Consider the following 25,629-nt stretch of genomic DNA (forward strand, 5'->3'; position numbering starts at 1 on the left):
GCTTGCGGAATCAGCTAGCTAGCGGTAGTCTGGGAGATTTGTCTGCTCTCTCACCTCCCTGCTTATTCCATTCAGCCGTGTCAAAAAGTAAAAATGGAGCGGCTCTTTATTCTACTCTCCCTTACTTTCGGGGCCTCTTTAGCGCTGCAATGTACTCAAACAAATGACAATTTGCGTTTCGACTGTTACCCAGAGTCTGGTGCCTCGCAGTCGAAATGTGAGGCGAGAGGCTGCTGTTGGGCGCCGGCGAAGTCGGGAGATGTGAAGCCACCGAGGCGTTGGAACACCACGAAAGGCGGTCCACAGATCAACGTGCCTTACTGCTACTACCCATCCGACTATCCTGGCTACAGCTTCAACGGGATAGCCACGACGAGCTATGGCTACACCGTCAATTTCACTCGGAGTACGAAAAGCTATTATCCCAATGACATCATGAATTTGAGGTTGGATGCGTATTTTGAAAATGACAATCGACTTCGGATCAAGGTGAGAAACCTGTTCAGCTTCAGTTATTAACTTCTTCTTCTTGCACTGGTTTACCAATAACAACTAACAATGTTAGAAATTTAGAAATTATCATATGGCTTTTTTTACTCACCCTGTACCGTATGTCCCCCCCCCCCCCAAAAAAAAAAAAAAAAAAAAAAAAATTACAACGGGACCCTCCGCAATAATAACTGTAAAAATAGTGAGTCAATCCAACAAATACAATTTCCGGGTACGAAACTATAACTCATTGCCCACATCTGCTGTACAAAAAACCACATTCGATTTGCTTCTGTGGTCAAAGAGAAACATTGAGGAATTTTGTAGAGCATGTCAGGAATCTCTTCCTTCCAAGTTCTGTCTATTGTGTTGACACACAAAATCATCCAAGTGCTAAACTTGGAAGAATCAGACTCGTGATATGCATTACAACAATCCACATTTCTCTGTGACTGCTTAACCAAATTAAATGGGGTTAAAGGCAAAGTAGAGCTAAGATATTATATTTTAAGACCCTGAAGTAGCATTTTGACAATTTGATCATATTGGGTGTTATCAATGCGAAAATCTGATTGTAATTTTTTTGGTGGACATACTGTATTATAACTTAGCACAGTCTGTCTGCACTGCGCAGGACACTCACTGGTCTCCTTGACGCTACATTCAGAGTGATGGATCCTGTTGAGTACTTGGTACCAAAGTAGATGTACAGAGGGAAATAATGTAGGCCAAAATAGTCGTGTCAAGCGTTCCATGTTGTCAACTTGGTTAGAGATGATAAAATCATCTATCACTTGAGGTGCGGGAGAAGGGGGATTGGGTTTCGGAAGAGGAGGTGGTGGAAGTGCTCAAGGAAGGGTAGGAGGAGGAGGAGGAGAAAGGGTTAGGCAAGGAAGATGGCCGACAAAGAGGAGTAGGAGTTGGGGTGCAGGAGAAGGGCGATCGAGTAGGGGAGAAGGAGGAGTTGGAAGAAGGTGAGGGAAGGAGAAAAAGGAGGAGAAAGGGATGGAGGAAGAGGAGCAGTTGGAATGGGGGAGGAGAAGAAATTTGGCCACAGGGGTGTTGAGGAGGAAGGACTCTAGGATAGAGGAGGGGCTAAGATGAGGAGGAGGGATGGAGTTGGAATGGGGATGAGGAAGAAAGAAGGGTTGAGGAGGGGAAGTTTGATGTGGGGGAGAAGGATTGTATTTTAACCAGTTGAGGATGGACTGATTTTGCTGTACATAATTTCCCATAAATGCCTGTCCGAGTATTCTCGGGACTCGTCTTCAACGGGTTAACGGGCTGGTTTGGAATATGGATGCTTGGGAACATCAAATCGGTTGAGGTTTATATGTAATACCATCCTTCTCTTGTGCCATACTGACTTACAATTATCCTTTGCCTGAATCTCTAAATTTGACTGATATCAGTTTAGTGAGGCCATGGTTGTCCTTTGTCAGTCTAGCGAAATGCAATTTCAATCTGATATTCTTATTAGACCAATTTCTTATTTACCCCAAGCCCAAGAATACTTAGAATTAGAGAATTAGTCTTCAATGGACTAAAGAGTGTATGTTAATTCTCTATGTGCAACATTCACACATCCCACTCAGTCGATGGCATGCCAAGTTCGCATAATGTTCTGCTCAAACGCACTAACTCGTCCAAACCAATCGATAAAACGCCAAATGCCACAGCCCTATTGCTTAAGTCCAGTTGTCCTATTCTGATAAGATGATAATGAATAGAAGTCTGAATTCCAGTGGCCACGAATTGTTCTAGATGATGTCACTTATTGTAGGAAGCTGCATAATGTGTCAGCTTTATCGTTTGTTCACGTGGAAGAATGAATGATGCTTCATGTCACATGATAGTCATGACATGACTATCATGCTTCCCTTCATCTAAGCTCTGGAATATTAATGTAGTGGTATTGAGAGTTATCAATTTACCAAGCTGTGGAAAGTCATTAAATGATAGTTTATGTGCAGTACATTGATGTCTCCTCTAAAAGTGAAATTTTCTCTGTTGTTCTATTCATTGTTGTCATTACTCTGCCATCTATGGCAGTGTTTTCTTTGATGACCCTCATGTCCATTGTCTTCTGCTGCTGAATCTCTTCAGATTTATGACCCCAGTCAGGCGAGGTACGAGGTGCCCATTGACACACCACCTTTCACCCAGAGAGCCAGCAACCCTCTCTACCAGCTGGCATTCGACCCTCCCTTTGGTGTCACAGTCCTCAGGATATCCACAGGGGAAGTCATGTAAGTTGATGGTCCTTCCTCTCTGCCAGTAAAGTGCTGTGCTGAGGAGTGTTTCAGTTTTACTTCCAAGATGAAACCCTTAGCATGAGCTATAATCTCTTTTTATGTGCACTGCCACTTTTCATCCCCACCCCACCTACACACAGGCTTGGAAAGATCGGACTTCAACTTATTCGTATTGATTGTTTTCATTTTCAAAGGATTCAGAACACTGCTGCCCGCATCATTGAAAAGCTCCCCAAGTATAGTGAAATCTCACATACTTTTACTCAACTTCACTGGCCCCCCATTGAAAAGCGTCTCATATTTAAGATTCTCATGTTAGTTTACAAAGTTCAAAATGAAATTAGTCCACAATATCTTAAGGAATTGATCACCTCATCTGTTCCCACACGTAGTCGGAGATCACAACATCAATCCCTTCTCCGCATACCTAAAGTTAATACAAAGTTTTATGGTGACAGGTCTTTTTCAGTTGTTGCCCCAGGATTGTGGAATTCACTGCCACAACATATCTGTCAGTCGTCTTCATTGGTCTCATTCAAATCTTCTTTGAAGACTTATCTATTTGTGAATTGATATTTTCTTTTTTCTATGTACATGTATGTGTGTATTGAAAGTAAATTGTTGATTACAGTATGTTTTGTGATGAGATTGTAAAGCGCATAGGGAACATACATTTGTTATATGCGCCATAAAAATGTCATTACTATTATTATTCTGACGAGCAAACAAAATGTTAGGACTTCCTTGGCAGTGATGTTCAGCAAACTTGTGTTGGAACTATTTCCCAACTTTTGTGTCATTCCCAACCTGGTCACTTACTGTCAAATTCAATGCCAAATTGCCAGTATACTCACAAGGGATTACTTCAGGTCGTGATTATAGTGGAGAGCTCATGAAATTCGTGAAGGATACATTTTGTTACTTGAGTGATGTGTACACACAAGGAAAGTGTGGAGAAGTTTCATATGGTACATTGTGAGATAACAAAGGGACCTTTTGCTTGTGTCTGAAAATACCAGAACTTTCCATTTCATTAAATATAAAATTCTTAACTTTGCCCAACGGTAATAGTTGCCTTCATCTGTTTGTGTACATCAGTCTCACAATGGAGTCACATGAGTACAATAATTGTCATTGGTACAAATTGTAATTCTTGAAACATGGCACAGCTCAGCTTGTTTACATTAAAACACAAAATATCACAATAAACCATTGTTCCTGGTGTTTCCATATTTAGAGTACATGTATCTCAAGTTGTCATGGTGTACAATATTGTCATGTGAACCTGAATTTTGAGTTAATGTATGATTTAAAAAAAAAATAAATGAAAAGTGTGCTTATAGCCTCATGGTGCAATCTTAATAGCATTTTAGAACTGCAAAGGATTTAGGCTAGATGTCATTTAAATGCAGTATGATTTAGCATACAACTTTATGTTGTTATTTGTGTTAAAAAATAATACTGATCTGCCATGAGGTCACTCTTTTTATGTTCTTTTTACTGCAATATCTCCCAAGTGTTTGTCGTGTCAAATTCACAACATTGTGAAATTCTGAGCACCATTACAAATGGTAAATATGGGATTGGTAGGTTAGTATCTTCTTTTATTTTCTCAATTTCCACAGTGTTTCCTGACTATTTTATGATACCATTGTTCTGCCCATGGGCAAAACAAGGGTACATTGTATTTAAAGTCACTGAAAAGTTAAGGTATGAGTAGGTGTGAATATAACATTCTTATGTCATCTCCGGTCATAGGAGGCTGATTAATGTATTGGAACAAAGTCCATTCTTCCCTCACATTGTAAATCAAGGAAACTTTACTAACCTCAGCTTTGTGGGGACTAAATATCAACCATAAAGTTATGACTCCAAGCTGTGACAGTTTGATGTCAATAATTCATCTTTTTAATGAGAAGGTTGTCTTTCAGTACCTAATAATACTGATCTGCACTGTGGTTCTTAATGATAATATAGTTACATTTTATTATTATTATTATTATTATTATTATTATTATTATTATTATTATTATTATTATTATTATTATTATTATTATTATTATGATGATGATGATGATGATGATTATTATGATAAGCTTTGTTGTGTAAAGTCAGGGTATCTTAGTCCTACCTGTTTTAATCTCGGTGTTATAGAGAGTTCAGAAAATAGATAATGAGTGCTCCCTTACAAATATGTTATTTTATTCACCAATATTTAGAGGAATACAAGGTGTCATGCCTGCTAGCAATGACCACTATTTACTATTTCAGCGGATGATGAACATTGGAGTATTCTCTTTTTCTCCAGTTTCAATACCAGCATCAACCCGGGCTTCATCTATGCAGATCAGTTCATCCAGATGTCGACGCCCCTCAGCTCCTCCTTCATCTATGGTCTTGGTGAACATAGGAGCAGCCTAGCCCTGCCCACTGATTGGCAGGTTTTCACCTTCTGGGCTCGAGACCAACCACCCTCTGTAAGACAAGCTTTTAGTACTCTATCTAATTTACTTTATTTTTCAGTCTTTTTAGTCTGTTTGAGTTATGGATATTATCATCAAACTGGAGTGCTGTTCCCAATTAAATGGCTTGGATTGAATTTAAAAAAAAGTGTATTTCAGAGACCACTGAACTTAACTTTTCTACAAATGAGGTTGATGTTCTTGGGATTTTCTCTATGTCACACCTAAACAAAGTTATTGTGTGATCAACTTGTATGATTACAAGAGAAGTAGATATTTTCGCATGACTAATTTTTCGCGCTCGGCAGGGTAAGAAGAGTTTTGCGCGTTTTTAACTTCACGGAATCAAGATGTTTTAACTACTGGCACATATGGCAAGCAAAAATACTTGTGTCCTTTTATTTTCACGCTAGATTCTGGTTGTGCGAAATGCATGAAAATTTCAGCACCTCGAAAATTTCCACTCTTACAGTAATATATTGATTTATGACCATCTAGGACTGTAGTTTATCATAGACTCATGTTATATCCTAGAGGAAATGAGTGTTAAGAAATTCAGTTCATCTTCAGACATGTAATAGCATCTTTCTCTGTGTGTCACATGACTTCTCACATGACACAGCTAAACTCCAATCTCTATGGCGTTCATCCATTCTACATCAACATGGAACCAGATGGTCTGGCTCACGGTGTCTTCCTACTCAACAGCAATGCCATGGGTGAGAAAAAATCTCTTCCCTCAAATATAACATGCATGGAAGATTTATTGTATGATTACATAATCAAAATAAGTTAACACAGTTCTGACATTGTTTAAATATTTCATCATGAGATAACCAATTTAAAGTTCCATATTCTGTAGATGTCTGTAAGGCTGCCTAGTCTATATGTACTCTCTCCATGACTTCTCTCTTCAAGAGTGAACAGCATTCAGCGAAAGTTGGTCCTCAATGGAATTCAATCTCACAAAGTTTGTCACCCAGGCCACTACAAACACTGAAATCTTTCAAGGCTTCCGTGGCGGTAGAACATTGGGTGTAACGGTGCACCACACATTCTTTCTAGGGTATGTCTTTGGCCCTGAAAAGGGCCTACCCAATCTAGACATTTCAGCAAGCATGTTCTCACCGTTCTCAAGGGAAGCATGTTCTCGCCATTCCCTTGAGAACGAAGAGAACATGCTTACCGAAACGTCTGGATTGGGTAGGCCCCCTTCACGGCCAAACACATACCCTAGAAAGAATATGTGGTGCACCATTAAGCCTTCTACCACCCAACACTACAATCACTGTCTAGTAAATTTATGTTTTTATAGAACTGGCGATATTCATATCATTAATCTACATGAACATATGTTTAAGAGAGTCTCTATCCTCACTGGATATGAATACAAAATGAACTCTTTGCACCTTTTTCCTGGCTAGTTTTTAAGAAGCTTATATCATGGTTTACTGTTTGCAGTGTAAACTCTGAGCCCTGAACTTTGATGATGGGGTGTCTACTCAATAAACATGCATGCAATTGGTTAATTGCTTTAAAGATGTCTGTGTATTTTTTTCAGGATCATTGCATATGGATCATACAAATGTACTACAGGCACATATCTACTGGTACATAGGAGACTTTTGAATAGTCATGTTTCTAACAAACCCAACAAAATGGAATATATTCATTTGAAAATCATATTTTCCCCTCTTCTCTCATCTACTGTAGCTATTAAAAAGCCTTTGTACTACGTAAGTCTTTATACAGATTTTAAAAGTGAACTTATACCAATCAGCCAATCACAACACCTGTTAATGCATAAAAAAAGAAATGTTTTCTGTTGCCATGGTATTGAGTCACAAATATTTCATGCAACAGACACTTTTCAGCTGTCATAACAGAGTGAGATGATTTGATGACTTTCAACCAAATTGTGCTGGATTGAATCTGATCATGAGCCATACAAATCTTCTCCCTGCACTGTAGATGTGATCTTGCAACCAGCTCCAGCCCTCACTTACCGTACCATTGGTGGGATCCTAGACTTCTACATACTGCTTGGTCCAGACCCAATAGACCTGGTGCGCCAGTACCATGGGATCGTGGGCATGCCTTTCATGCCACCCATGTGGGCCCTTGGTTTTCACCTGTGCCGCTGGGGTTATAACTCAGCCAACGGCACTCTGGCTGTAGTAGAAAGGATGCGCAATGCAATGATTCCCCAGGTGGGTGCTTTGCTCCAGTCAGTGGTATGTCTAAGGTGGCAGCCATTTCTTGCCATGTGTTTGTAGTTCGTTGTTGACTTCTGATGAGAAGGCTTTACTCTTCTAGGGACAGCACAGGTCAGGATATGAAAAAAAATATCTTAATTTGTACTTTAAAGTGAGTTTAAGTTACTGTATGCATTATTATCTGTCATTGTTTAAAGGGGATGGCTAGTAACTGATCAGTGGGAATGCTGGGGGATGATTGTTCCAATCCTTGTGGGATTCATTTAAGAGTACATTATATATCTATTTGTTGTGTGAAAATTATTTGCTTCAGAACGGTCTCATATTCGAGTAATGTGCAGTTTAATTCCCTGTCACTGTACAGGCATGCTAACCTGGAAACATTAAACTGCACATTACTCGAATATGAGACCATTTTGAAGCAAATAATTTTCACACAACAATAGATATGTAATGTACTCTTAAATGAATCCCACAAGGATTGGAACAATCATCCCCAGCATTCCCACTGATTCCCACTGATCAGTTACTAGCCACCCCCTTTAAAGGAACCAGATTTGTTTTGGGTTGGGGAAATATCTTACATAATGGCTGAAATATGCAGCAATAAAAAGTCACTTATAAAAGTCAAATTGACTTTTTTGTAACTTTGAATTTTCAGGTGCTGCTTCCTGGTTCTAGAGGAATTAGTCCATTGGTTTGGTTTTTGTAAGCAGATTATCTTCAGTTTCTGTACTTTTGGGATGTTTTTCTTAAAGTTATATCTGATAGTCCAGGTTTAAATTGATAAAGGTGGATTTTATACATGCTTCCTACTAATGTTATCACTCCTTTTTCCTCTTGCTGTTGGAGAAGAAGATTGTAAAGTTGTGATGTGATACAAGTGTTTGGTTTTTTTGTGTGTGTGTGTACTGCAGTGTCAATCAAATGCATGGATATCAGGAGCTGCTGTAAATCTATGGTAATTGCCCCTATGTATGTTTCACAGCACTGATCTAATTGTTGGATCTAAACAACTAAACTCTTGTAGGACTAGATAATAGGGACACCAGTTTCACAAACATTGGTCTTGCTCTAGATTTTACATTAATGTATCTTATTAAATGACCATGGATATTGCTAGATAACTGGTTGATTGCATTAGTTATTTATTAATTCTATAAACTGGAAATGTTTCAAGAATTGATTGCCTCACTGATTGCAGACATGCCTTGTGTTCTTAACTTATTCCACTCTTTGTCTCTGAGCAGGACGTCCAGTGGAATGACATCGATTACATGAACAGCCACCGTGACTGGACTCTCGATCCGACCAAATATAATGATATGAGTAATGTAGTCAGCAATCTCCATGACAACGGCCAGCGCTACATAATGATCTTAGTATGTTGAGGAGTAGCTCATTATCCCCCATTTGCTGTGGAGTGTTTCTGTCTCAATTTTTTTATTCTCATTTTGTAGTCCAAAGACAAAAGCAGTGTCTGCCGTATCAGTCAATATGTATTTAGAAAGAACACTGTGAGTAAAAAGAGAGAGATGTGATAAGGAGATTGGAGAACCAATCAGTAAGTCACTCTAGACTACCTTACTTCCTCTTACTATGTATTCTTACTTTTAGTTTCTGTAAAATAATTTTGTTTGTGTTTGCTTTTACCTGCCAATGTGAGTACAAAGAAACCCAAAACATGTATGGTGACTCTTTCCATCAAAGCACAGAGATGTTGATCTGAGTCAGGGACCAAAAAAATAAAAATAAAAAAAAAAAAAAACGAACAGTTCTCCTTCTCTGTATATTACCGAACATGCTAATGGGATATTCAATTTATGTTGACTGATATGGCTGAACATTCTTTTGTCTTTTCTTGCTACATTTTTGCTGTGTACATCAGACATGATAACGTCAGTCCACTCTGCATTATTTCCTTTTCAATGCATGCAGGATGTACAGTGGAATGATATAGAATATTCCATCGGCCGGAAGGATTTTACTTTAAATACGGAGACGTTTGGCTCGCTGCCAGACTTGATCGCAAACATTCATGCTCATGGTCAGCACTACATTCCCATCATTGTACGTCATGCACCGCGACTTTCTTTTTCATGCCAGCATTCTTTGATTTTGATTTGTACAAATTTCTTTTGTAGTACTGATCAGTGACGATGCCATTCACAAAAGTATTACAGCACTTACAAAATGACAGACCATGTAAAATAGTAAAACAATAGCATGACATATCCGCAATGGAATATAGATTTCAAAAAGTATGTCCTTATGTTTTCAGCTGTCCCCTCAAATACATTTTGATTTCTTCAATCCGGCAGAACAAAGTGTAAGGAAATGTGACCCTTCAGCAGTTGTTTGCTTTGCTTTTTGAAATATCAAATGCACAACCACATTTCGTCATGTCAGACCAGCCCTCTTTCAGGGAAAATCATAGATTTTCTCTAGACACAACTGAAGCAAAATATCAAAATATGCCCTGGTGTTAAGCTCTGGCTTGCATCAAAGATACAAACGCTGTCATTAGCCATGAGCAACTTTACAGAACAGTCAGAATTTTTAAAAGTGAAATCCTCAGGTTTAAAAATGTGTATTGAAGAACAGTACTGCATTAATCAAACTCATTTCATGTTTATGCTGTACGCAAAGTAAATCATCAATCGCATTCCATTTCTTTATAACAGTAATAGGAAGTGTTCATGAAAAAATTAAGTTGTTGTTCTCAGTTTTTAGGGTACATATATTGTTTGCAACATTCACTGACATGCTTTGGCTAGCATTTGCATGCTTCTTTTGTTTGTTTGTTTGTTTGCTTCAAAATTAAGACTTTTGCTACATAGTAACATAATTATAAAATCATTGTGTCAATGCCAAGTCACAGCTGTCGCGGTCCATATCGGATTGTTGTCATTCCTTGTAGGATATCATGCTTGTACGGGTGGCCTTTTAGCTGAGTTCACATGTATTACCATTCTAGACTGGTATTTGAACTCCATATGAATTGTATTTTAGACGAAACTGGATGTGCTATTTAATTGTTTCACTAATGTGACAGTCTTCACACAGAGAGAGACCATTTAAGTACTATCGAATGTTGATAAGTTGACAAACTTCACAACACTACGCATAGCTATTCAAAAGATTATTTTCAGCAATGCTTGATCTGAACTGTTGTAACTTTGTTTATCAGCATCAACCAGAAAAGATTGAAATTTATTTTCACAGAGACATGATTGATTTGTCAAGATTATTGTATTGAATCACACATCAAGATGTCATCTTTTGTCATGTTATGTGTCATGATAGCCACTTAACAGTTGTAATTTGCCAATCAAGATCTTCATTTACATTTGAGACTTATGCCTTAGATTGTAGATGAGTGGTAGAGAGTGATGTAACTTTGCCCCCCTGCCACACCCTCTTCCAGGATCCAGCAATCAGCAGCTCCCAGACCCCAGGGACTTACCCTCCATATGACACCGGGATAACAGATAATGTCTTCATCAAGACTGAGGATGGGAAGGTCTTCATTGGACAGGTACGTCCTGTAGAATAATGAATGACTGAATCTTACTGTTATTTCACTTCACTTACATTGAAAGGAAATTACAAAAATTAAATGAGTATAGCACACATCAAAAAAATTACCAAAAGTCAGTGTTATTTGATAGTTATTGTAGAATATGAAAGAAAATTAAATAATGTATTAGTGAAACAATTGTGGCAGGTTTTTTTTTTTTTCAATTGTCACTCTTTGTACAACTGTATTTGTAAGATTGCAACTGCTGATCTACATTTTAACAACCATGTCAGAAAAGGGAACCAGTGGGCATTAACCCTTAAACCTAACCCTAACCCCAACCTGTCATCTGCTTTCAGGGCAGTGATGCTACTACCAGGCTATCCTTGGTTGCTGGCAATGACATGATGACTTTGTAACAAATACCCAGGCTCTGAAATTCTGACATAGTTATGTTAAATAGTCCAAGACAGTCAAGACTTGTTAAATGAAAGTAGCCTGTTTCATATGAGAGGCCATTTCCTCACCAGACAATTGAGCACATCAACTATGATCATGTTATTTCAATCTCCAATAGTCTTCTACCATGAAAGAGAGGATTTGATACATTGCCTAATCATCAGCTTTTCTCTTCCAACCGATAGGTGTGGCCTGGTGACACCGCCTTCCCAGACTGGTTCCATCCAAACACCTCCTCCTGGTGGGAGACTCTAGCTCAAAAGTTTCATGACACTGTGGACTTTGATGGCATGTGGCTGGTAGGAAGACATCAAGCTGTGATAGACTTTGTTTAATGGTGGCTGGAATATTTCAAACTTTAACCCTAACTAGGCGGGGGGGCCTCCGAGGCCCCCCCCCCTCGTCGTTTCGCGCGATGTATCGCTAATGCGAAAAGCTATCGCCGCGACGTTTCATGACTTTTTTCTTTCAAGTCTTCCGCATCTTTTGACACCAAATTTGCGATGCCCGGGTGCGCGGTTCCGAAGTTCGCATAAATATGTACGTGCATGTCAGACCAAAAATTGCTCAAAAACATGAATTCGTGTACAATTTCAATGCAAACTGTGCTTACAGGCAAATTTCACAAAAGCATGATTATTTTGGGGTTTTATTGATTAAAATCAATTAATAATATATTTTCTTGTTTGGAGCAATGTCGGAGACAAGTTTCATTGAAAAAACATTGAAAAACATAAGGTCGAAAAAACAGAGAAATACATAAGAAATTCAAAAAACAATAAAATACATCAGATATTTTTTCTGATGGCACAATTTTTTTGTCTTATATTTGATCAGGACACTAAAAAGAATATTTACACAAAAAATGTGCCCATTTTGAGCTTTATTTAGTGATTTATACCAAATTGTGTGATTTCATGCATCATTATGCATAGATTAGCATAATTTAGCATAAATGATAATTTTTTTTCAATTTAACTTTGTGGTACTGTAGATTACATCATAGGCAATGTGTGTGCCAATTTTCGTCGCGATCGCGCAGTCGACGGCCGAGATCTGGAGGGGGGGCCTGGGAGGCCCCTCCGGCTCTATGATCTACCTACTGTATACGCAGTTATTTTCGCAAATTTCGCGAGTTTCGGGCTGATCGCGAAATTAAAAACACGCGAAAATATTACCCCGTCATACCTTATGTACAAATCGATGACAAAATGCATCCAACGCTGGCCAGACCAATGTGGCTGTTACACCGGCCAGTACGTACACACACTCCCTACTAGTACGTACGCTATGGCCGTGGGGCTGCGGACTGTAGCATTTAGGATTTAGGATCATTTATATGCTATATGCGTATGGGCCTGCTTGTCGCAGTTACGTGCTACGTTTGCCTACGTGAACGAACACCGGCTCGACATGGTTGGGTGAGGCCAAGGGATGCATGTAAAACTTTCGCTAGCGCTAGTGCAGCTCTGAAAATTTGTCATCTACATTTTGTTGCAACATTTGGTAGGTGCTTGTGAATGCCGTGTGTGAGTGCCTCACTGCAAGTTCCCATAATTGTTTCATTTTATAAATCTTCTACTGTGTCTTTTCTGTTGTCATGTTTGGGAAGTCACAATGCAAATGGAAAATTGTTACGAGTACGTTGGCAAGTGTTTGAACGTGTTTCTCGGGCTTGGCAGCAGACCCTACTACTAACGTTACTAGTATCAATCGTGAATTTAGCAACATGCGAAAATGCCACTGATACCGCGATTCGCGAAAATATCTGTACGCGAAAATATTGGCGTATACAGTAAATAGCCCGGCCTAGTTAGGGTTAATAATCTTTGCCTTGTGTAGGTTTGAACACAAGCAATTAACATGTTGTGGTATGGCATAGCTCCTATACATATATACAGTGTACATTGAATGTGCAAGATTGTGATATGTAGGCTGCATAACTGCTGTGGAAGGAATGATTTGAATACTGCTACATACCAAGCATCAAACGCTCTTTATCTCAGAACTCTTACTGGGCAGTTTCTTTTTTGTTAACATGTGGATGCATAATTGCCACGTTCTGCATTGATTTTAAGTTTGCTGAGCAAATAGAATTGAATTCACTTTTTATAGTTCTAGGAAAGTCTTTCTTATTAGAACCTTCAATAAGACAAACAGGATCTTGTTTCAGTTGCATGCCAAGATGGCCTGACCACCAAGTCAAGTTTAGAATCAGTTTTACCAACACACAGAGGAAGTTGGCTTGTATCGTGTCAAAGGTATCAGTCAATTCAGCTCATGGAAGAGAAGGAAAATGTTGAGATGATGGGGTGGACCCATGCACATTGCTTGTAAAACCACCTTGCAGACACTTGCAGGCATTTCGGTTTACGCATTGGCATGTACAACTGTTCGATGTCGTGCCAATGAAGGACGCATGTGTGGCGACATGTCGGAGAGTACTGGCCAATGCTGGCATTGAGTGAAATACATGAAGAATGTTCAACATGTTCAACATTTTGGCACGACCAAATTTTGGACAAATTTTGTGAACCTTCTGTTCATGGTATGCACAAATTAGCCTTTCTAGTGTGTGCGCCATATGCTGGGCAATGCAGAAGTAGGCCCCTATATAAACAAGTTGAAACAGGACCTAAAAAGGGGAAAAAAGTGACCAATGCAAGTAGGTCATGGCATTTAATATTAATGTGTAACAATGTGTATTAATCCATAGCATGAAAATGATGTCTCAACGCGTGTCCTGAAGATTTTGCCTTTCGTAAACTATTTGTAAATTAAACATGGCCAAAAATGGACTTTGTACCACTAAATAGTATGCACTGGCACAACATACCGTAATGCGGGCCAGTGCGGAAACCAAATTCATTTAAGTGTCGTGACAGCTTATTGATTAGGTCTCTAATCTGTTGCAGATCACAGATTCAAATGTTAACATTTAGAGCTGAGTTATATAGCTGAGTGTTTTGATGGCACATTACTTGACTCAGTCAGTTTGACCAAGTGAAGTGAAAAAAAAAAATGAATGGTTGTAAGTTATCACGAGATTGATATGATTCTGTCAAATGAAATCTGTAATGTGATTATTTCTCCAGGATATGAACGAACCGTCCAACTTTATTGATGGAACCAAAGATGGATGCCCAGATAACTCATACAACAACCCTCCATATGTACCAGGTTAGTCATAATCATCATTTATATCCTCTTGAGGTAGACCTGAAACCAGAAATTTAGAATTTCCATAGGATGTCTTATTTAAAGATGATATACATCAATGAAAGGATCTCTAACAATTACAAAAACAGAGGCTGATCAGTGATAATCTGGGCAATATTTGACAAATTACAAGAATGCTATCATGTTATGATCATGAGTGTATCATGTACAAGGCAGATAAATGGGCCCCTCATGTCGGCCATTGCAGAATCCCAACTGTAAATGTTCATTCAGAATATTGTTCTATATGAGATTCATTTTTCTCTGATATCATTGCTATTGTTGCTAGATTTTGTTTATGATACTGAACTTGAAGATCATAAAAACAGCTCTTATTTCAAAATTCCTTTGCAAGCTTGAGTAGAAGAGTTTTGCTTTCAGTCCAGGATTTCCTGTTCACATTAAACATCCTCTGACCAGGAAACCAAGTTTTAGATGGGGCTTCTCATGGCAATCCTTTCATTCTTGTTTGATGGAAGTATCATGGTGCCAGTAATACATTGTTAGAATAATCAATATTCTTGTCATATCATCTTATTACTGTACCTCTGCCAATGAAGGAGGTTATGTTTTTGTTAGCATTTATTTGTTTTGTTTGTCTGTGTGCAAAATAACTGAAAAAGTTGTGAGCAGATTTGGTTGAAACTTGGAGGAAAAGTTGACAGTGATACAGGGAACAGTTGATTCAATTTTGGTAGTAATCTGGGAATTTGTATGAATTTTTGAAGAATGTTTTATATTTTGACTATGAAATAGGGTCCATACACCTGGGAGTTAGTGCTACTGGTATTTGAGGTTTGCATACACACACTAAAGCATGAGTGTGCTCTGCTTGGGCAAGGCACCACGCAGCTGGAAGCAATAATAAAAGGCTTCTATATTTTGAAATTGGATGATTTTCGGCATGCATACATAAGGGATGGAAAGGAACTGCTTGGCAGAGGTCTGCACTGTCTGAGTGCTTTTCTACTTGAATACTCTTTTGACTAATAGCATTTTCAAATAGAGGTAATGCCCGTTATATGTGTACACAATTTCCATAATAAGATGAGATAAATACTTCAACAAACCTTAAAGACTCCTGATTCTTGTATGAAGAGAAGATCCCTTCACACTTGAATAAAGTGTGAATAACTTTAAGAGACAGGACTCATGCAGGCCCATATTCTTGTGACTTCCAGCCGTGGTCGGTCAGAAGCTCTACTCCAGGACTGTGTGTCCATCAGCCAGACAAAGTCCCTCACTCCACTATAACCTGCACAGCTTGTATGGCATTTCTGAAGTTATGGTATCATTCAAGTAAGTAAACAGAATATATGTTATTTCTTTAACTGTGCTATTCCAACTGTACTTTAGCAACCCTGGTAATAGTTTCTCCTGTTTACCAGCTTGAAAATGGCAGCTCATATCAAATTATCAGAAAAGTTTTAGAAAAAAATACCCTCTCTGTGAATCCAGGGCCTGTTGCTTAAAACATTTTTTTTTAATTCTTTTTTTAGTGAATGTGATAAGCAATATCAGTAATTAGGATGGAGCAAATCTTACCAGGAATGGATATCTTCCATTGTCAACTCTTCTTTCCAGTGTCATGGAGCTAAAGATGGCAAGATTTATGGTTTAGTCATGTCTCCATAACATTATGTCAGGAAACATACGTACATTATTGTATACAATACTATGATGTGAAGGATTTATTGTAACAGCAATTTGGAACCAGCCATCAAAGCATCAAACTGAAATTGAATAGAAAAGAAGAGTGAGCAAAAAAATACTCTATAAAATTGTGTGTTGGTTTTTTTTTACCAATATGGAAACAATGCAGATGTAAGTCTGAATGTTTCTTTGTTTTTATTTTTTCCTTCTTATTTACTCAAATATTTATATCATTTTATCTCTTTCTAACAGCACCCTTAAAAACATCCTCAAGAAACGCCCTTTTATCATCTCCCGGTCCTCCTTCCCTTCCTCTGGTCGCTATGGCGGCCATTGGCTTGGAGACAATCGCAGCGAGTGGCCGGAGATGCACTACTCCATCATAGGTAACCTTTAACCTTCATTGATTTTGCAGTCTTGTTTCCATTCTCTCATATTGTAAATGTAACTTTCAGAGATATTACAGCTATTCCACTAATCATTTATTGAAAATTAAATAAAAACTGAATAATGTGCCATTTTATAAAAACAAGACATACAATGTACCTGTGGGTGTAATTGAAAAAAAAAGATATTTATAAAACCAAATATTTGTGTGCTGTCATACCAATTTTTCTGGGTGTTTGTGGAGTAACGCCTTAATGAGTATAAAATGAAATGAGTATCCATTATCTCTGTAAGCCAAAAAATTATGTACATTTTGCTGCTGTGCTTTCATCAAATTGAATTTGAACTTATTCTTAGGAAAATGTCTCTTATGTTATGTCTAGAAATATATCCGAGTAGATATAATATATGTACTGTTACCTCTGTGAATTCCAGTGGTGAAAGAACTGTTGCTGCACTAGCTATCTCAATGAGTGACACGTATGAAGTAGGTACAGTTTAGAGATAGTGCATGAATTAGTACATTACTTTTTAAGCCATAGTACCCACATACCTATTCATAACTTGGCAGAATTAATGTCTGTGCATGCACATTGTACATCATTCTGCATTTTACCATGTACATCATAAAAAAGTCTGTCTGAATTATCTCGACGCACTCGTTGAGGACGGGCCGATTTTGCTATAACATGCATTTCCCATAGACACCTGCCTGAGTATACTTGATACTAGTCTTCAACAGGTTAGGATGCTTACACTGATGTTTTCTTCCCTCCCACAGGCATCCTGAATTTCAACATGTTTGCCATCCCAATGGTTGGAGCTGATATCTGTGGCTTCAGTGGAAACACCAATGAAGAGCTGTGCACACGTTGGATGCAGCTTGGAGCTTTTTATCCTTTCTCACGGAATCACAACGGACTGGGCAACAAGGTATGACATTCAATCAGTAGCTTAGAGCTATGTATCACACTTATGAACCATATACAGTGTGTATCAAAAAAAAAAAGGTAATCCAACTTTGGAGGGCTATAATTTTATAATTGTAAGCTGTGGAGAGCACAATGTTGGTTGTGGGGAAAGCAGAACTCTTCCTCTTTCTGCTGATATCTAATTATGTTGACAATTGTCATGCATGACTGACATGTACTTTAAAGACAACAATGACAAATTGCACTTTTTCCAAGTTTTTTCCTTTTCTCACAACCAACATTGCGCTATCCATCACTGACAATTAAAAAATTTTAGCCCTTCAAAGTTGGATTACCTTTTTTTTTGATACGCACTTTAGATGCTACCCTGTGTATTCTGTGAAATATTGATCATGTTTTGGCATGTTGATTGATCCTAGAATCAAAGGTCTCAGCACACCAGCTCTGACATGAGATGAAAAGAGATTTACCACATGAGCATACTTCTTGCTCTGCTGTCTGCTGTCTAGCACATCTACTGGCACTCTTTAGTTTCAGTGATCAACACAGATTTCCTGAAAAAAAAAATGTTAATGAATAAGGTGTGTGGCCTGCCAGTGACCTTTTTGGACAATCCTTTTTTTTCTTTTCTTTTTTAAATCAGAATAAGTCAAAATATTATATTTAGTATGTGCCATATCACATGATCCACAGCTTAAAAATGGTAAAGCTTCTTACTTTGATAAGAGGGGTGACAGCCTATACCACACCCTCCCCTGCTTGGTTGCTTCAATCACTGCTCTAATGTACCACAAAATCTCACATCTGCTCCGTGACCATGACATCACTGTAGGGTCTTCTCACATCAAAACCAATATGTCTATATGTGGTGTTTAGGTTAGAATTGGAAAAAAGCCATGCGTGTTATGATGTAATGGAAGGGCGCGTAAACAAGTAAAGGATTGCAAACCCCATGCTCTTTAAATATTCATGAGCTTGTATGTTGTGTTGCGTTTCCAAGTCAAAGCTGCAAACTCAGTAGATGTGTTGAGGATATTAAGCAATGGTCATGTGATAATTATTTGAAATTGAATTGTGTTAAATCAGAATTTTTATATGTTCATTCTCAGTTCAGGCGGGATGGTTCTCTCACAGAATTTTCTCTCGAAGATAGTACTATACCCACCTCTCAGTCCGTCAGAGATCTCGGAGTTATTGTAGATAAGCACCTGAATTTTCAACAACACATTATTAAAGAACTCATGTCGTTCTGCTGCTTGGGGTATCTGTAAAATTGGTAAAATCTGTAAGTTATTGGATCAGTCTTCCACTGAACGTCTCATTCACGCATTTGTTTCTTCCCACCTTGACTACTGCAATTCCCTTCTTGTTGGTCTCCCTGCTTCTAGTATTGCACCACTTCAAAGAATTCAAAACACAGCTGCTAGGCTTGTAACCCTTACAAAAAGATCTGACCACATTACTCCTGTTCTCCAATCCCTCCACTGGCTCCCCATACATCAACGTATCACCTTCAAAATCCTCCTTATCGTTTACAAGATATGTAATAATCTTGCTCCATCTTACCTCAAAGACTTAATTTCTTTCCGCTCCTCCACTTCAACCCGTTCTCTTCGTTCTTCCTCCACTCTCCAACTATCACATGGTCCCCGCACCTGCACCCGCTATGGTGATAGGGCTTTTTCTGTTATTTCCCCGTCTCTCTGGAATAAACTTCCTCTCCATATTCGTAATGCTGATAACATTGATAAGTTCAAGTCATCGTTGAAAACTTATCTGTTTACTCAACTTTAATTATGTTGTTTTGCTGCTGCATGTTATATCATAATACGTATATTTACATAATGCTGTATTTTATTTTAATGTCATACTTCTTCTCTTTTTTTTTCCGGATCGATGCGCTTAGAAACATCAGTATTAAGCGCTATATAAATGTTATTCATTGTCATTTTCCCCTCCATGTGAGTGAAATGGTTCCAGATTAACCCTATTTCTGGTTCTCTGTCCCTATTCCCCTCTGTGGTCCCGCTAGGACCAGGATCCAGCAGCCTTCAGTAAGGCCAGTCAGGACTCCAGTCGGGATGCCCTCCTCATCCGATACTCCCTCATCCCATATTACTACACCTGGTTCATGAGGGCGCACATCAACGGCAGCATGGTGGCACGTCCTCTCTTCTTTGAGTGAGTTTTCTAAACCCACCATGTTTTGTCTGGCCGATAGACTCGTTTGTTAGTACATTCTACCTTGCTTAGTTGAATACATGTGTACTGAGGAAATAGCTTCGATGTAGAGAGAATTGGGACGTAAGAGGGATTAAAATCAATAGAATATATAGAGAAGAAGACTTGAAAGAGACCTTTGACTAAGGCGATTATTCGACTTATGCGAGGTCGACTTAAGCAAGGTTGACTTTAAATCCAAATTTATGGAAATTTTCTTCCTGGGGATTGTACAAGGAGCTCTTAGTTTACCCGATTCTCCTCAATACATTTCATCATGTAAATTTCCTCTTGTGTCCTGACAAACTCGGGCAAACTTCATACTGTAAAGCAAGATATTTTGGTGGCATCAAATGTTTGCGAATTAGCGCTAACAGCCTTTTTCGAGGCAGAAAATTGTCTCAAATTGCCACTGGTATATATAGTAGACAAGAACTTTCATGTGCATTGTAATTTTGTGAATCTTGGCTCTTGCAAAATTTGTAATTAAAATGCATGCAAATATATCTGATTTTACAGTAGCTGTTGGGAAAAAATTTTGTTGTAAAGTGATACTTACATTGTGAAAGATTGTACCATTCAACTCATTTTACTCAGTGATGAGTAAACTGAGTTAGTGATAGCCCATGACTTAAATTTTGAATAATTTTCTAGGAGCCGCTGTAGTATACAAAATGCCTTGTTTGCTAGATGGTACACTTTGGCATTATATTCTTATTTGTTCATCGATATAGATGTCTTGAAATTAACTGTGAAGGAAATCTGTATTATGGTTGAATAATCTCTGCATGGGATGGTGGCATTCTTCAACCTCAATGGGGTTGTCAGCCTTAACCAGATTTCAGTGGAATAGGTTGGTAAGTTGTGTCTAATTGCAAGGTTTTGTGACATGTTATGCATCCATGACATGTTGGGAGGTATGAAGGCATGTACAGAAATAATGAATTATCCTCAGTAATTGAGATGTATCAATGGATGTGTTCTGTTTTCCTCCTGTATGTGTGTGTGATGTTTCTGTCTGTCTGTCTGTTAGTATGAAGTTATTAGAGTGACCAGTGAGTGCTGGTAGATGTTTTAGACCCCTTTCTGATCTCTTCTTCCCCTTCACCATCCCACAGCTTCCCAGGTCTCCCTGAGCTCTACTTAGTAGACACCCAGTTTATGATAGGCGAGGCTATTCTGGTCAGTCCAGTCTTGACCCAAGGGGCCACTACGGTCAATGCCACATTCCCACCCAGCAAGTGGTATGACAATTATGGGGTAAGAAGGACACAAAAGCATTGAAAAGATATTCAACTTCAAATCAAGATAGAGACTGACTAAATAATGTTCAGATGTGTTAGATATTTCACAAAATTGTAACTTTTGTAAAAAATATTATTGGAAGGTCAAAGATGTATTAGTTTGTTCTGAAGGCAACAGAGAGAAAGTGGAAATGTTTGATTGAATGATTTAAAATACCAGTCAATGGGAATGTGATGATTTTATTTCTCCGTCAAATACATTCATTAGTCCAGCTAAAATGGAAACATCACTTATCAGTTCTTTATCCTTGCCAGTGTTATATAAGAATGCAATGTGTATATATATTGGAAGGGCTCGATGAAATATCTTATTTCTGTTTTCATAGATAGAGTGAGAGAATACAAGATATCATTTTGATACATTACTGTAAACGTGGAAATTTTCGCGGTACATTAATTTTCGCGGATTTCGCGCTACGTTCGGCTAGCGCGAATTCAAAAACGCGCGAATATATCTTCGCAATTTTCTATGCACATTTTGAACGGCCTGAATTGTGTGCGCTTCGTCGATGATACAGCTACGTAGCACAGACATGTTTACGCATATAGCAGTATCATCGCACGCACCGCACGCACCGAGCCCATGGCCGATTGCTACATCCCCGCGACTACAGTACTAGTACTACAGTACATCGAGTAAAATACACATGTACTACGTAGTTGAGCGCTTGTACTCGCACTCGCGCCGCTCGCTACGTCACTTATCGTACGCTGGCATCGCTGGATGAAAACAGAGACTGTGTATTAACCCGCTGCGGAGCGCGAATTTAAGAACCCGCGAATATGTTTATGAGCCGCTCAGCGCGAAAAATTAATCGCGCGAAAATATTGACGTTTACAGTACATGTATATTGTCATAAATACTGTGAACAAAATGTTTTTACTGTACACTAGGCTCACTTTTCTGTGCAAGGGCTTGTTGTATGGCTCATTTTCTATGGGATTTTAGGAAAAAAAGTATATTTTCGCGGCGTGAAATTTTCGAGAATTGGAGCTAATGGCCTTTTTTTTTTGCGGCATGAATTGTTGTTGTTGTTTTTTTATAGAGAGCAAGGTACAAGGCAAATCATGATAACACCTCCAGACAGCTAGTGCACTAAGCTGCAAGATCTCTATCTTGGTTTGTATTTTGTTTGATCCCCAGGCTGCACCTATCACAGTTTCGAAGACAACATCCAAAATCCTGGATGCTCCACTTAATAAGATCAATATCCACCTGAGGGGGAGTAAAATCATCCCATCGGTCATCCCTGGCTTGACCGTCAACCAGACCAGGGGGAATCCTTTTATGCTGATAGTCTGTCTAGACATTGACCTGACCGCTGCAGGGGAGATGTACTGGGATGATGGGGAGAGTCTAGGTGAGTCACATGACCACAGTCACCATGGTAACCAAAAGTAGTAACAGATAGTGCCACAATGTTGGATGCTGCTATAGTGATAGACAAAGCCAAGATGGCTGACACAATATCACTCACAATCACATACGTGGCTCTTTTCAATTAGTGTTTCTGTTTCTAAGGTGAACTCTATTTAACTGCTATCTTTGACAATAAATGTATTACCAGGCAAAGGACTAAAGTATTGGATTATGATTTGATCTAATTTTCATTCTGAAGTGGTCTATATACGTATATCTAAGTTGTGATATTGTGCTTTAATACAGGGAAATTTATGCTTTAAAAGTGTAAGCATGCCTCGTAGAAAGATTGTTATGTTTTGGACAAGAGTTGAACCCGAAACTTGTTGTATAAGAGTCTGAAAAACTCTCTCCTCTGAAAGAAACAATAACAGGCATAAATTAAGTTTGAACTACTATATAAGCCGTTATTTTCACGAGGGTTTTTAATTTTTGCAAATTTTACGAATCACTGTTGGACCGTGAATTTAACAACATGAGAAAATGTCGCCATACGCTACATATTTAGTGCACTTGTGTTAGCATTGGTGTCTCTTCGCGAAAATATCCTGCCAAAATGTCTATGATCTTCTCATTCGCAAAAATATCTGTACGCGAAAAAAACAGTTTATACAGTAAGAGCCTTCTGCTCAATGGTCAGGAATGCAAACTATTGGACGACACCACATCCACTGACATTGTAGTTAATGTTTTGACCCAAACTTGGCCTGTTCTTAATTGTATGATTGAACTCGTTTTGTGTCTTTACTCTGATGACCACCAGATACCTTTGAGAGGGGACAGTACATCTTATTCAACTTCACAGCTGCAAACAATACAGTAACATCAACCATTGTCCATGATGGCTTTGCCGAGTCTTCTTCTATGGAGTTCTATGGTGCCGTCATCTTTGGTGTGATAACCCAACCATCATCTGCAACCATCAATGGACAAGCCTGTAAATTGCTGTACCAGAAAGACTATGAGGTGAGCCTCTACCTATGTCGTGCATGATTAATTCATATGACTGATTATGAATTTGGATATATTTGATTCTATTTCCAGGTGTATAGATGTTGAATTGAATTGAATTGAATTTATTTCCTCTTCATGGGGTGGAACACCCTGATCAGCAGAGCTGGTTTCCATAGGGGTTCCATGTGGGAACCATTGTCAAAATTGAACACTGAGATCCATTAATCACAGGAGCAGTCAATATAGACCAGTGCAAAGCTGAACAGTTTTCACCATAAAGGAAGTCACTTTTACATGAATTATGACAAGATTTAAAAAGATGTACTGGTATTAGTTAAAGATCTCATTATTCTCAGAAGTGGTTATTCTTATATACATTAGCAAAACATTGCTCTTATCCCATTTAAATGTAATACAACCTATCAAATGTAAACATATTTTAAGGTTCTGTTACTCTGATCTATTTCACATATTTGTATATCTCTCTCACTGTATTCTGTCCCTTTATAACTCTGTAATATAATACTTAAGATTCAACTAATCTACATTCCATATTTTGTCATATTTCTTCTGCAGAAACTCAGCTTGACCTGTCCATACATGCCATTCAACAAGCCTCTGACCATCAGGTGGAGCTAGAGAATTCTTGGTCAGTATTCATGGCTTCAAGCTCCCTGACCGCTCACTCTACTTTGACATGTTATACAGCCACCTGTTAAAACGACTGGGAGAATGTTTTTATACCCTCACTGAAACGTTGTTGTCTCTCTGTCAAGCTCTGAAATATCTGAGCAGTGTGGCTGAGTTGCATTATTGTGTTGAATTTCTTTGGTTACTATCTTTACATTTTGCTAAAATGTCTGTCTTTGAATTACTTTATTTAAAAGATGAATGTTGTCTTTAACACTTTGTGTAGCTGTACTTGGTCACCTGTTTTAATCTTTTAGGGAGGAGGGACAGGGAGGTGTAGGATTTTGTTGTTTTTCATGAAAAGTGATATGCTGATATGCAATTCACATTACACCTTTTTCTTGCTAATCGCTGTGCTCTAATAATTTGAGTGTCAGTCAAACACTCCTATACTTGTATTAGAATGCTTGGCACTGTATAAAATACATACATTGTACATTATACATTCTGCAATGCAGCAATATTCCTTCATTGCAATACAGTGTACTGGTGTGTTCAAAGCATGGTATGAGCAAACCTTCTTTGCAAATGGGCATTTCCTTTATGACAGAACTTATAACACAGCTTTGAAAATGCTTGTTGAATGTGAGGATTCCCAGAGTAAACCTGATATCTATGATGGTTGCAGGGATTAATCCCTCTGATGAGTCCTTGAAACAGTGAGAAAAGTGCAACTTTTTTATACAATACAATCCACAATGCTCAAATTATGAATGGACTCTAAACCTCTTGAGGACTACAAGATATGCAGATACATCAATCAGATTTAGAGGTTGTTACGGTACAAGTGTATACTAGGTAGTTACTATGTATGGAATATATGTACCTGTTCCGAGAGCAGCTCTATTGAAAATGCATGTACTGTCCGTTATAGCTTCAAGCTGTTTGAACATCATCGTCAAGGGGTAATGATTATGATGTGGTAGTTGGTAAAAGATGTCAAAAAGAAATACGTGAATATGTGCAATTGTGAGATGCAGTACTTTGAGATTAAGCATAAAACTTATTTTAGGAAGTCACCGATCATGGGTATTAGTGATAACTCTTCATTTGTTCATCCATATTTTCAAGTACACTGTCGTATCGATTGATGAAAGTGTCTTTGGAAGTGTGACCATATTAATCAGCTTGTTTGGGGTTAATACACTATTTGCTCACATGCCCTCATGACATTAGATGGTACCAAAGAATTTGAGCCCCCAAATAACAGTTCCATGTAGAGTGTTGTTTATGTGTATATGCAAAAACAGATGGCTAAAGAGGTACAGAACAATTTTTTTCATGAAAGATTACAAGGTGAAAATGCACTGTATGTTTTGTATTGTGATTTAAATTTCAAATCTCAATCATGACAATGACGGATGAAGAAAAAAAAAAGATTTTAATGTATGGATAAAACCAGAGATTCTCTTTTGCAAAACCTTTGTTTCTAGTTGTACTGAATTACTG

The 25,629-nt window shown here is 38.3% G+C and overlaps 1 protein-coding gene across 1 annotated transcript; it reads left to right on the forward strand.

Moving 5' to 3' along the window:
- On the forward strand, positions 1–24,225 carry LOC139741070 (lysosomal alpha-glucosidase-like). The gene is made up of 17 exons (XM_071651656.1): positions 1–489; positions 2,596–2,738; positions 5,053–5,221; positions 5,829–5,925; positions 7,178–7,416; positions 8,673–8,804; positions 10,850–10,960; positions 11,587–11,700; positions 14,497–14,581; positions 15,802–15,919; positions 16,526–16,659; positions 17,442–17,593; positions 19,625–19,773; positions 20,931–21,072; positions 22,261–22,477; positions 23,300–23,502; positions 24,067–24,225. The coding sequence occupies exons 1-17, from the start codon at positions 94–96 to the stop codon at positions 24,127–24,129; spliced, it is 2,664 nt and encodes an 887-aa protein (XP_071507757.1). The 5' UTR covers positions 1–93; the 3' UTR covers positions 24,130–24,225.
- The last annotated feature ends 1,404 nt before the right edge of the window (positions 24,226–25,629 follow it).

The sequence above is a fragment of the Diadema antillarum genome, unplaced genomic scaffold (assembly GCF_040938485.1).
Source record: "Diadema antillarum isolate AM-2024a unplaced genomic scaffold, OU_Dant_1.0 seq00000900_RagTag, whole genome shotgun sequence".
Classification (NCBI taxonomy): domain Eukaryota; kingdom Metazoa; phylum Echinodermata; class Echinoidea; order Diadematoida; family Diadematidae; genus Diadema; species Diadema antillarum.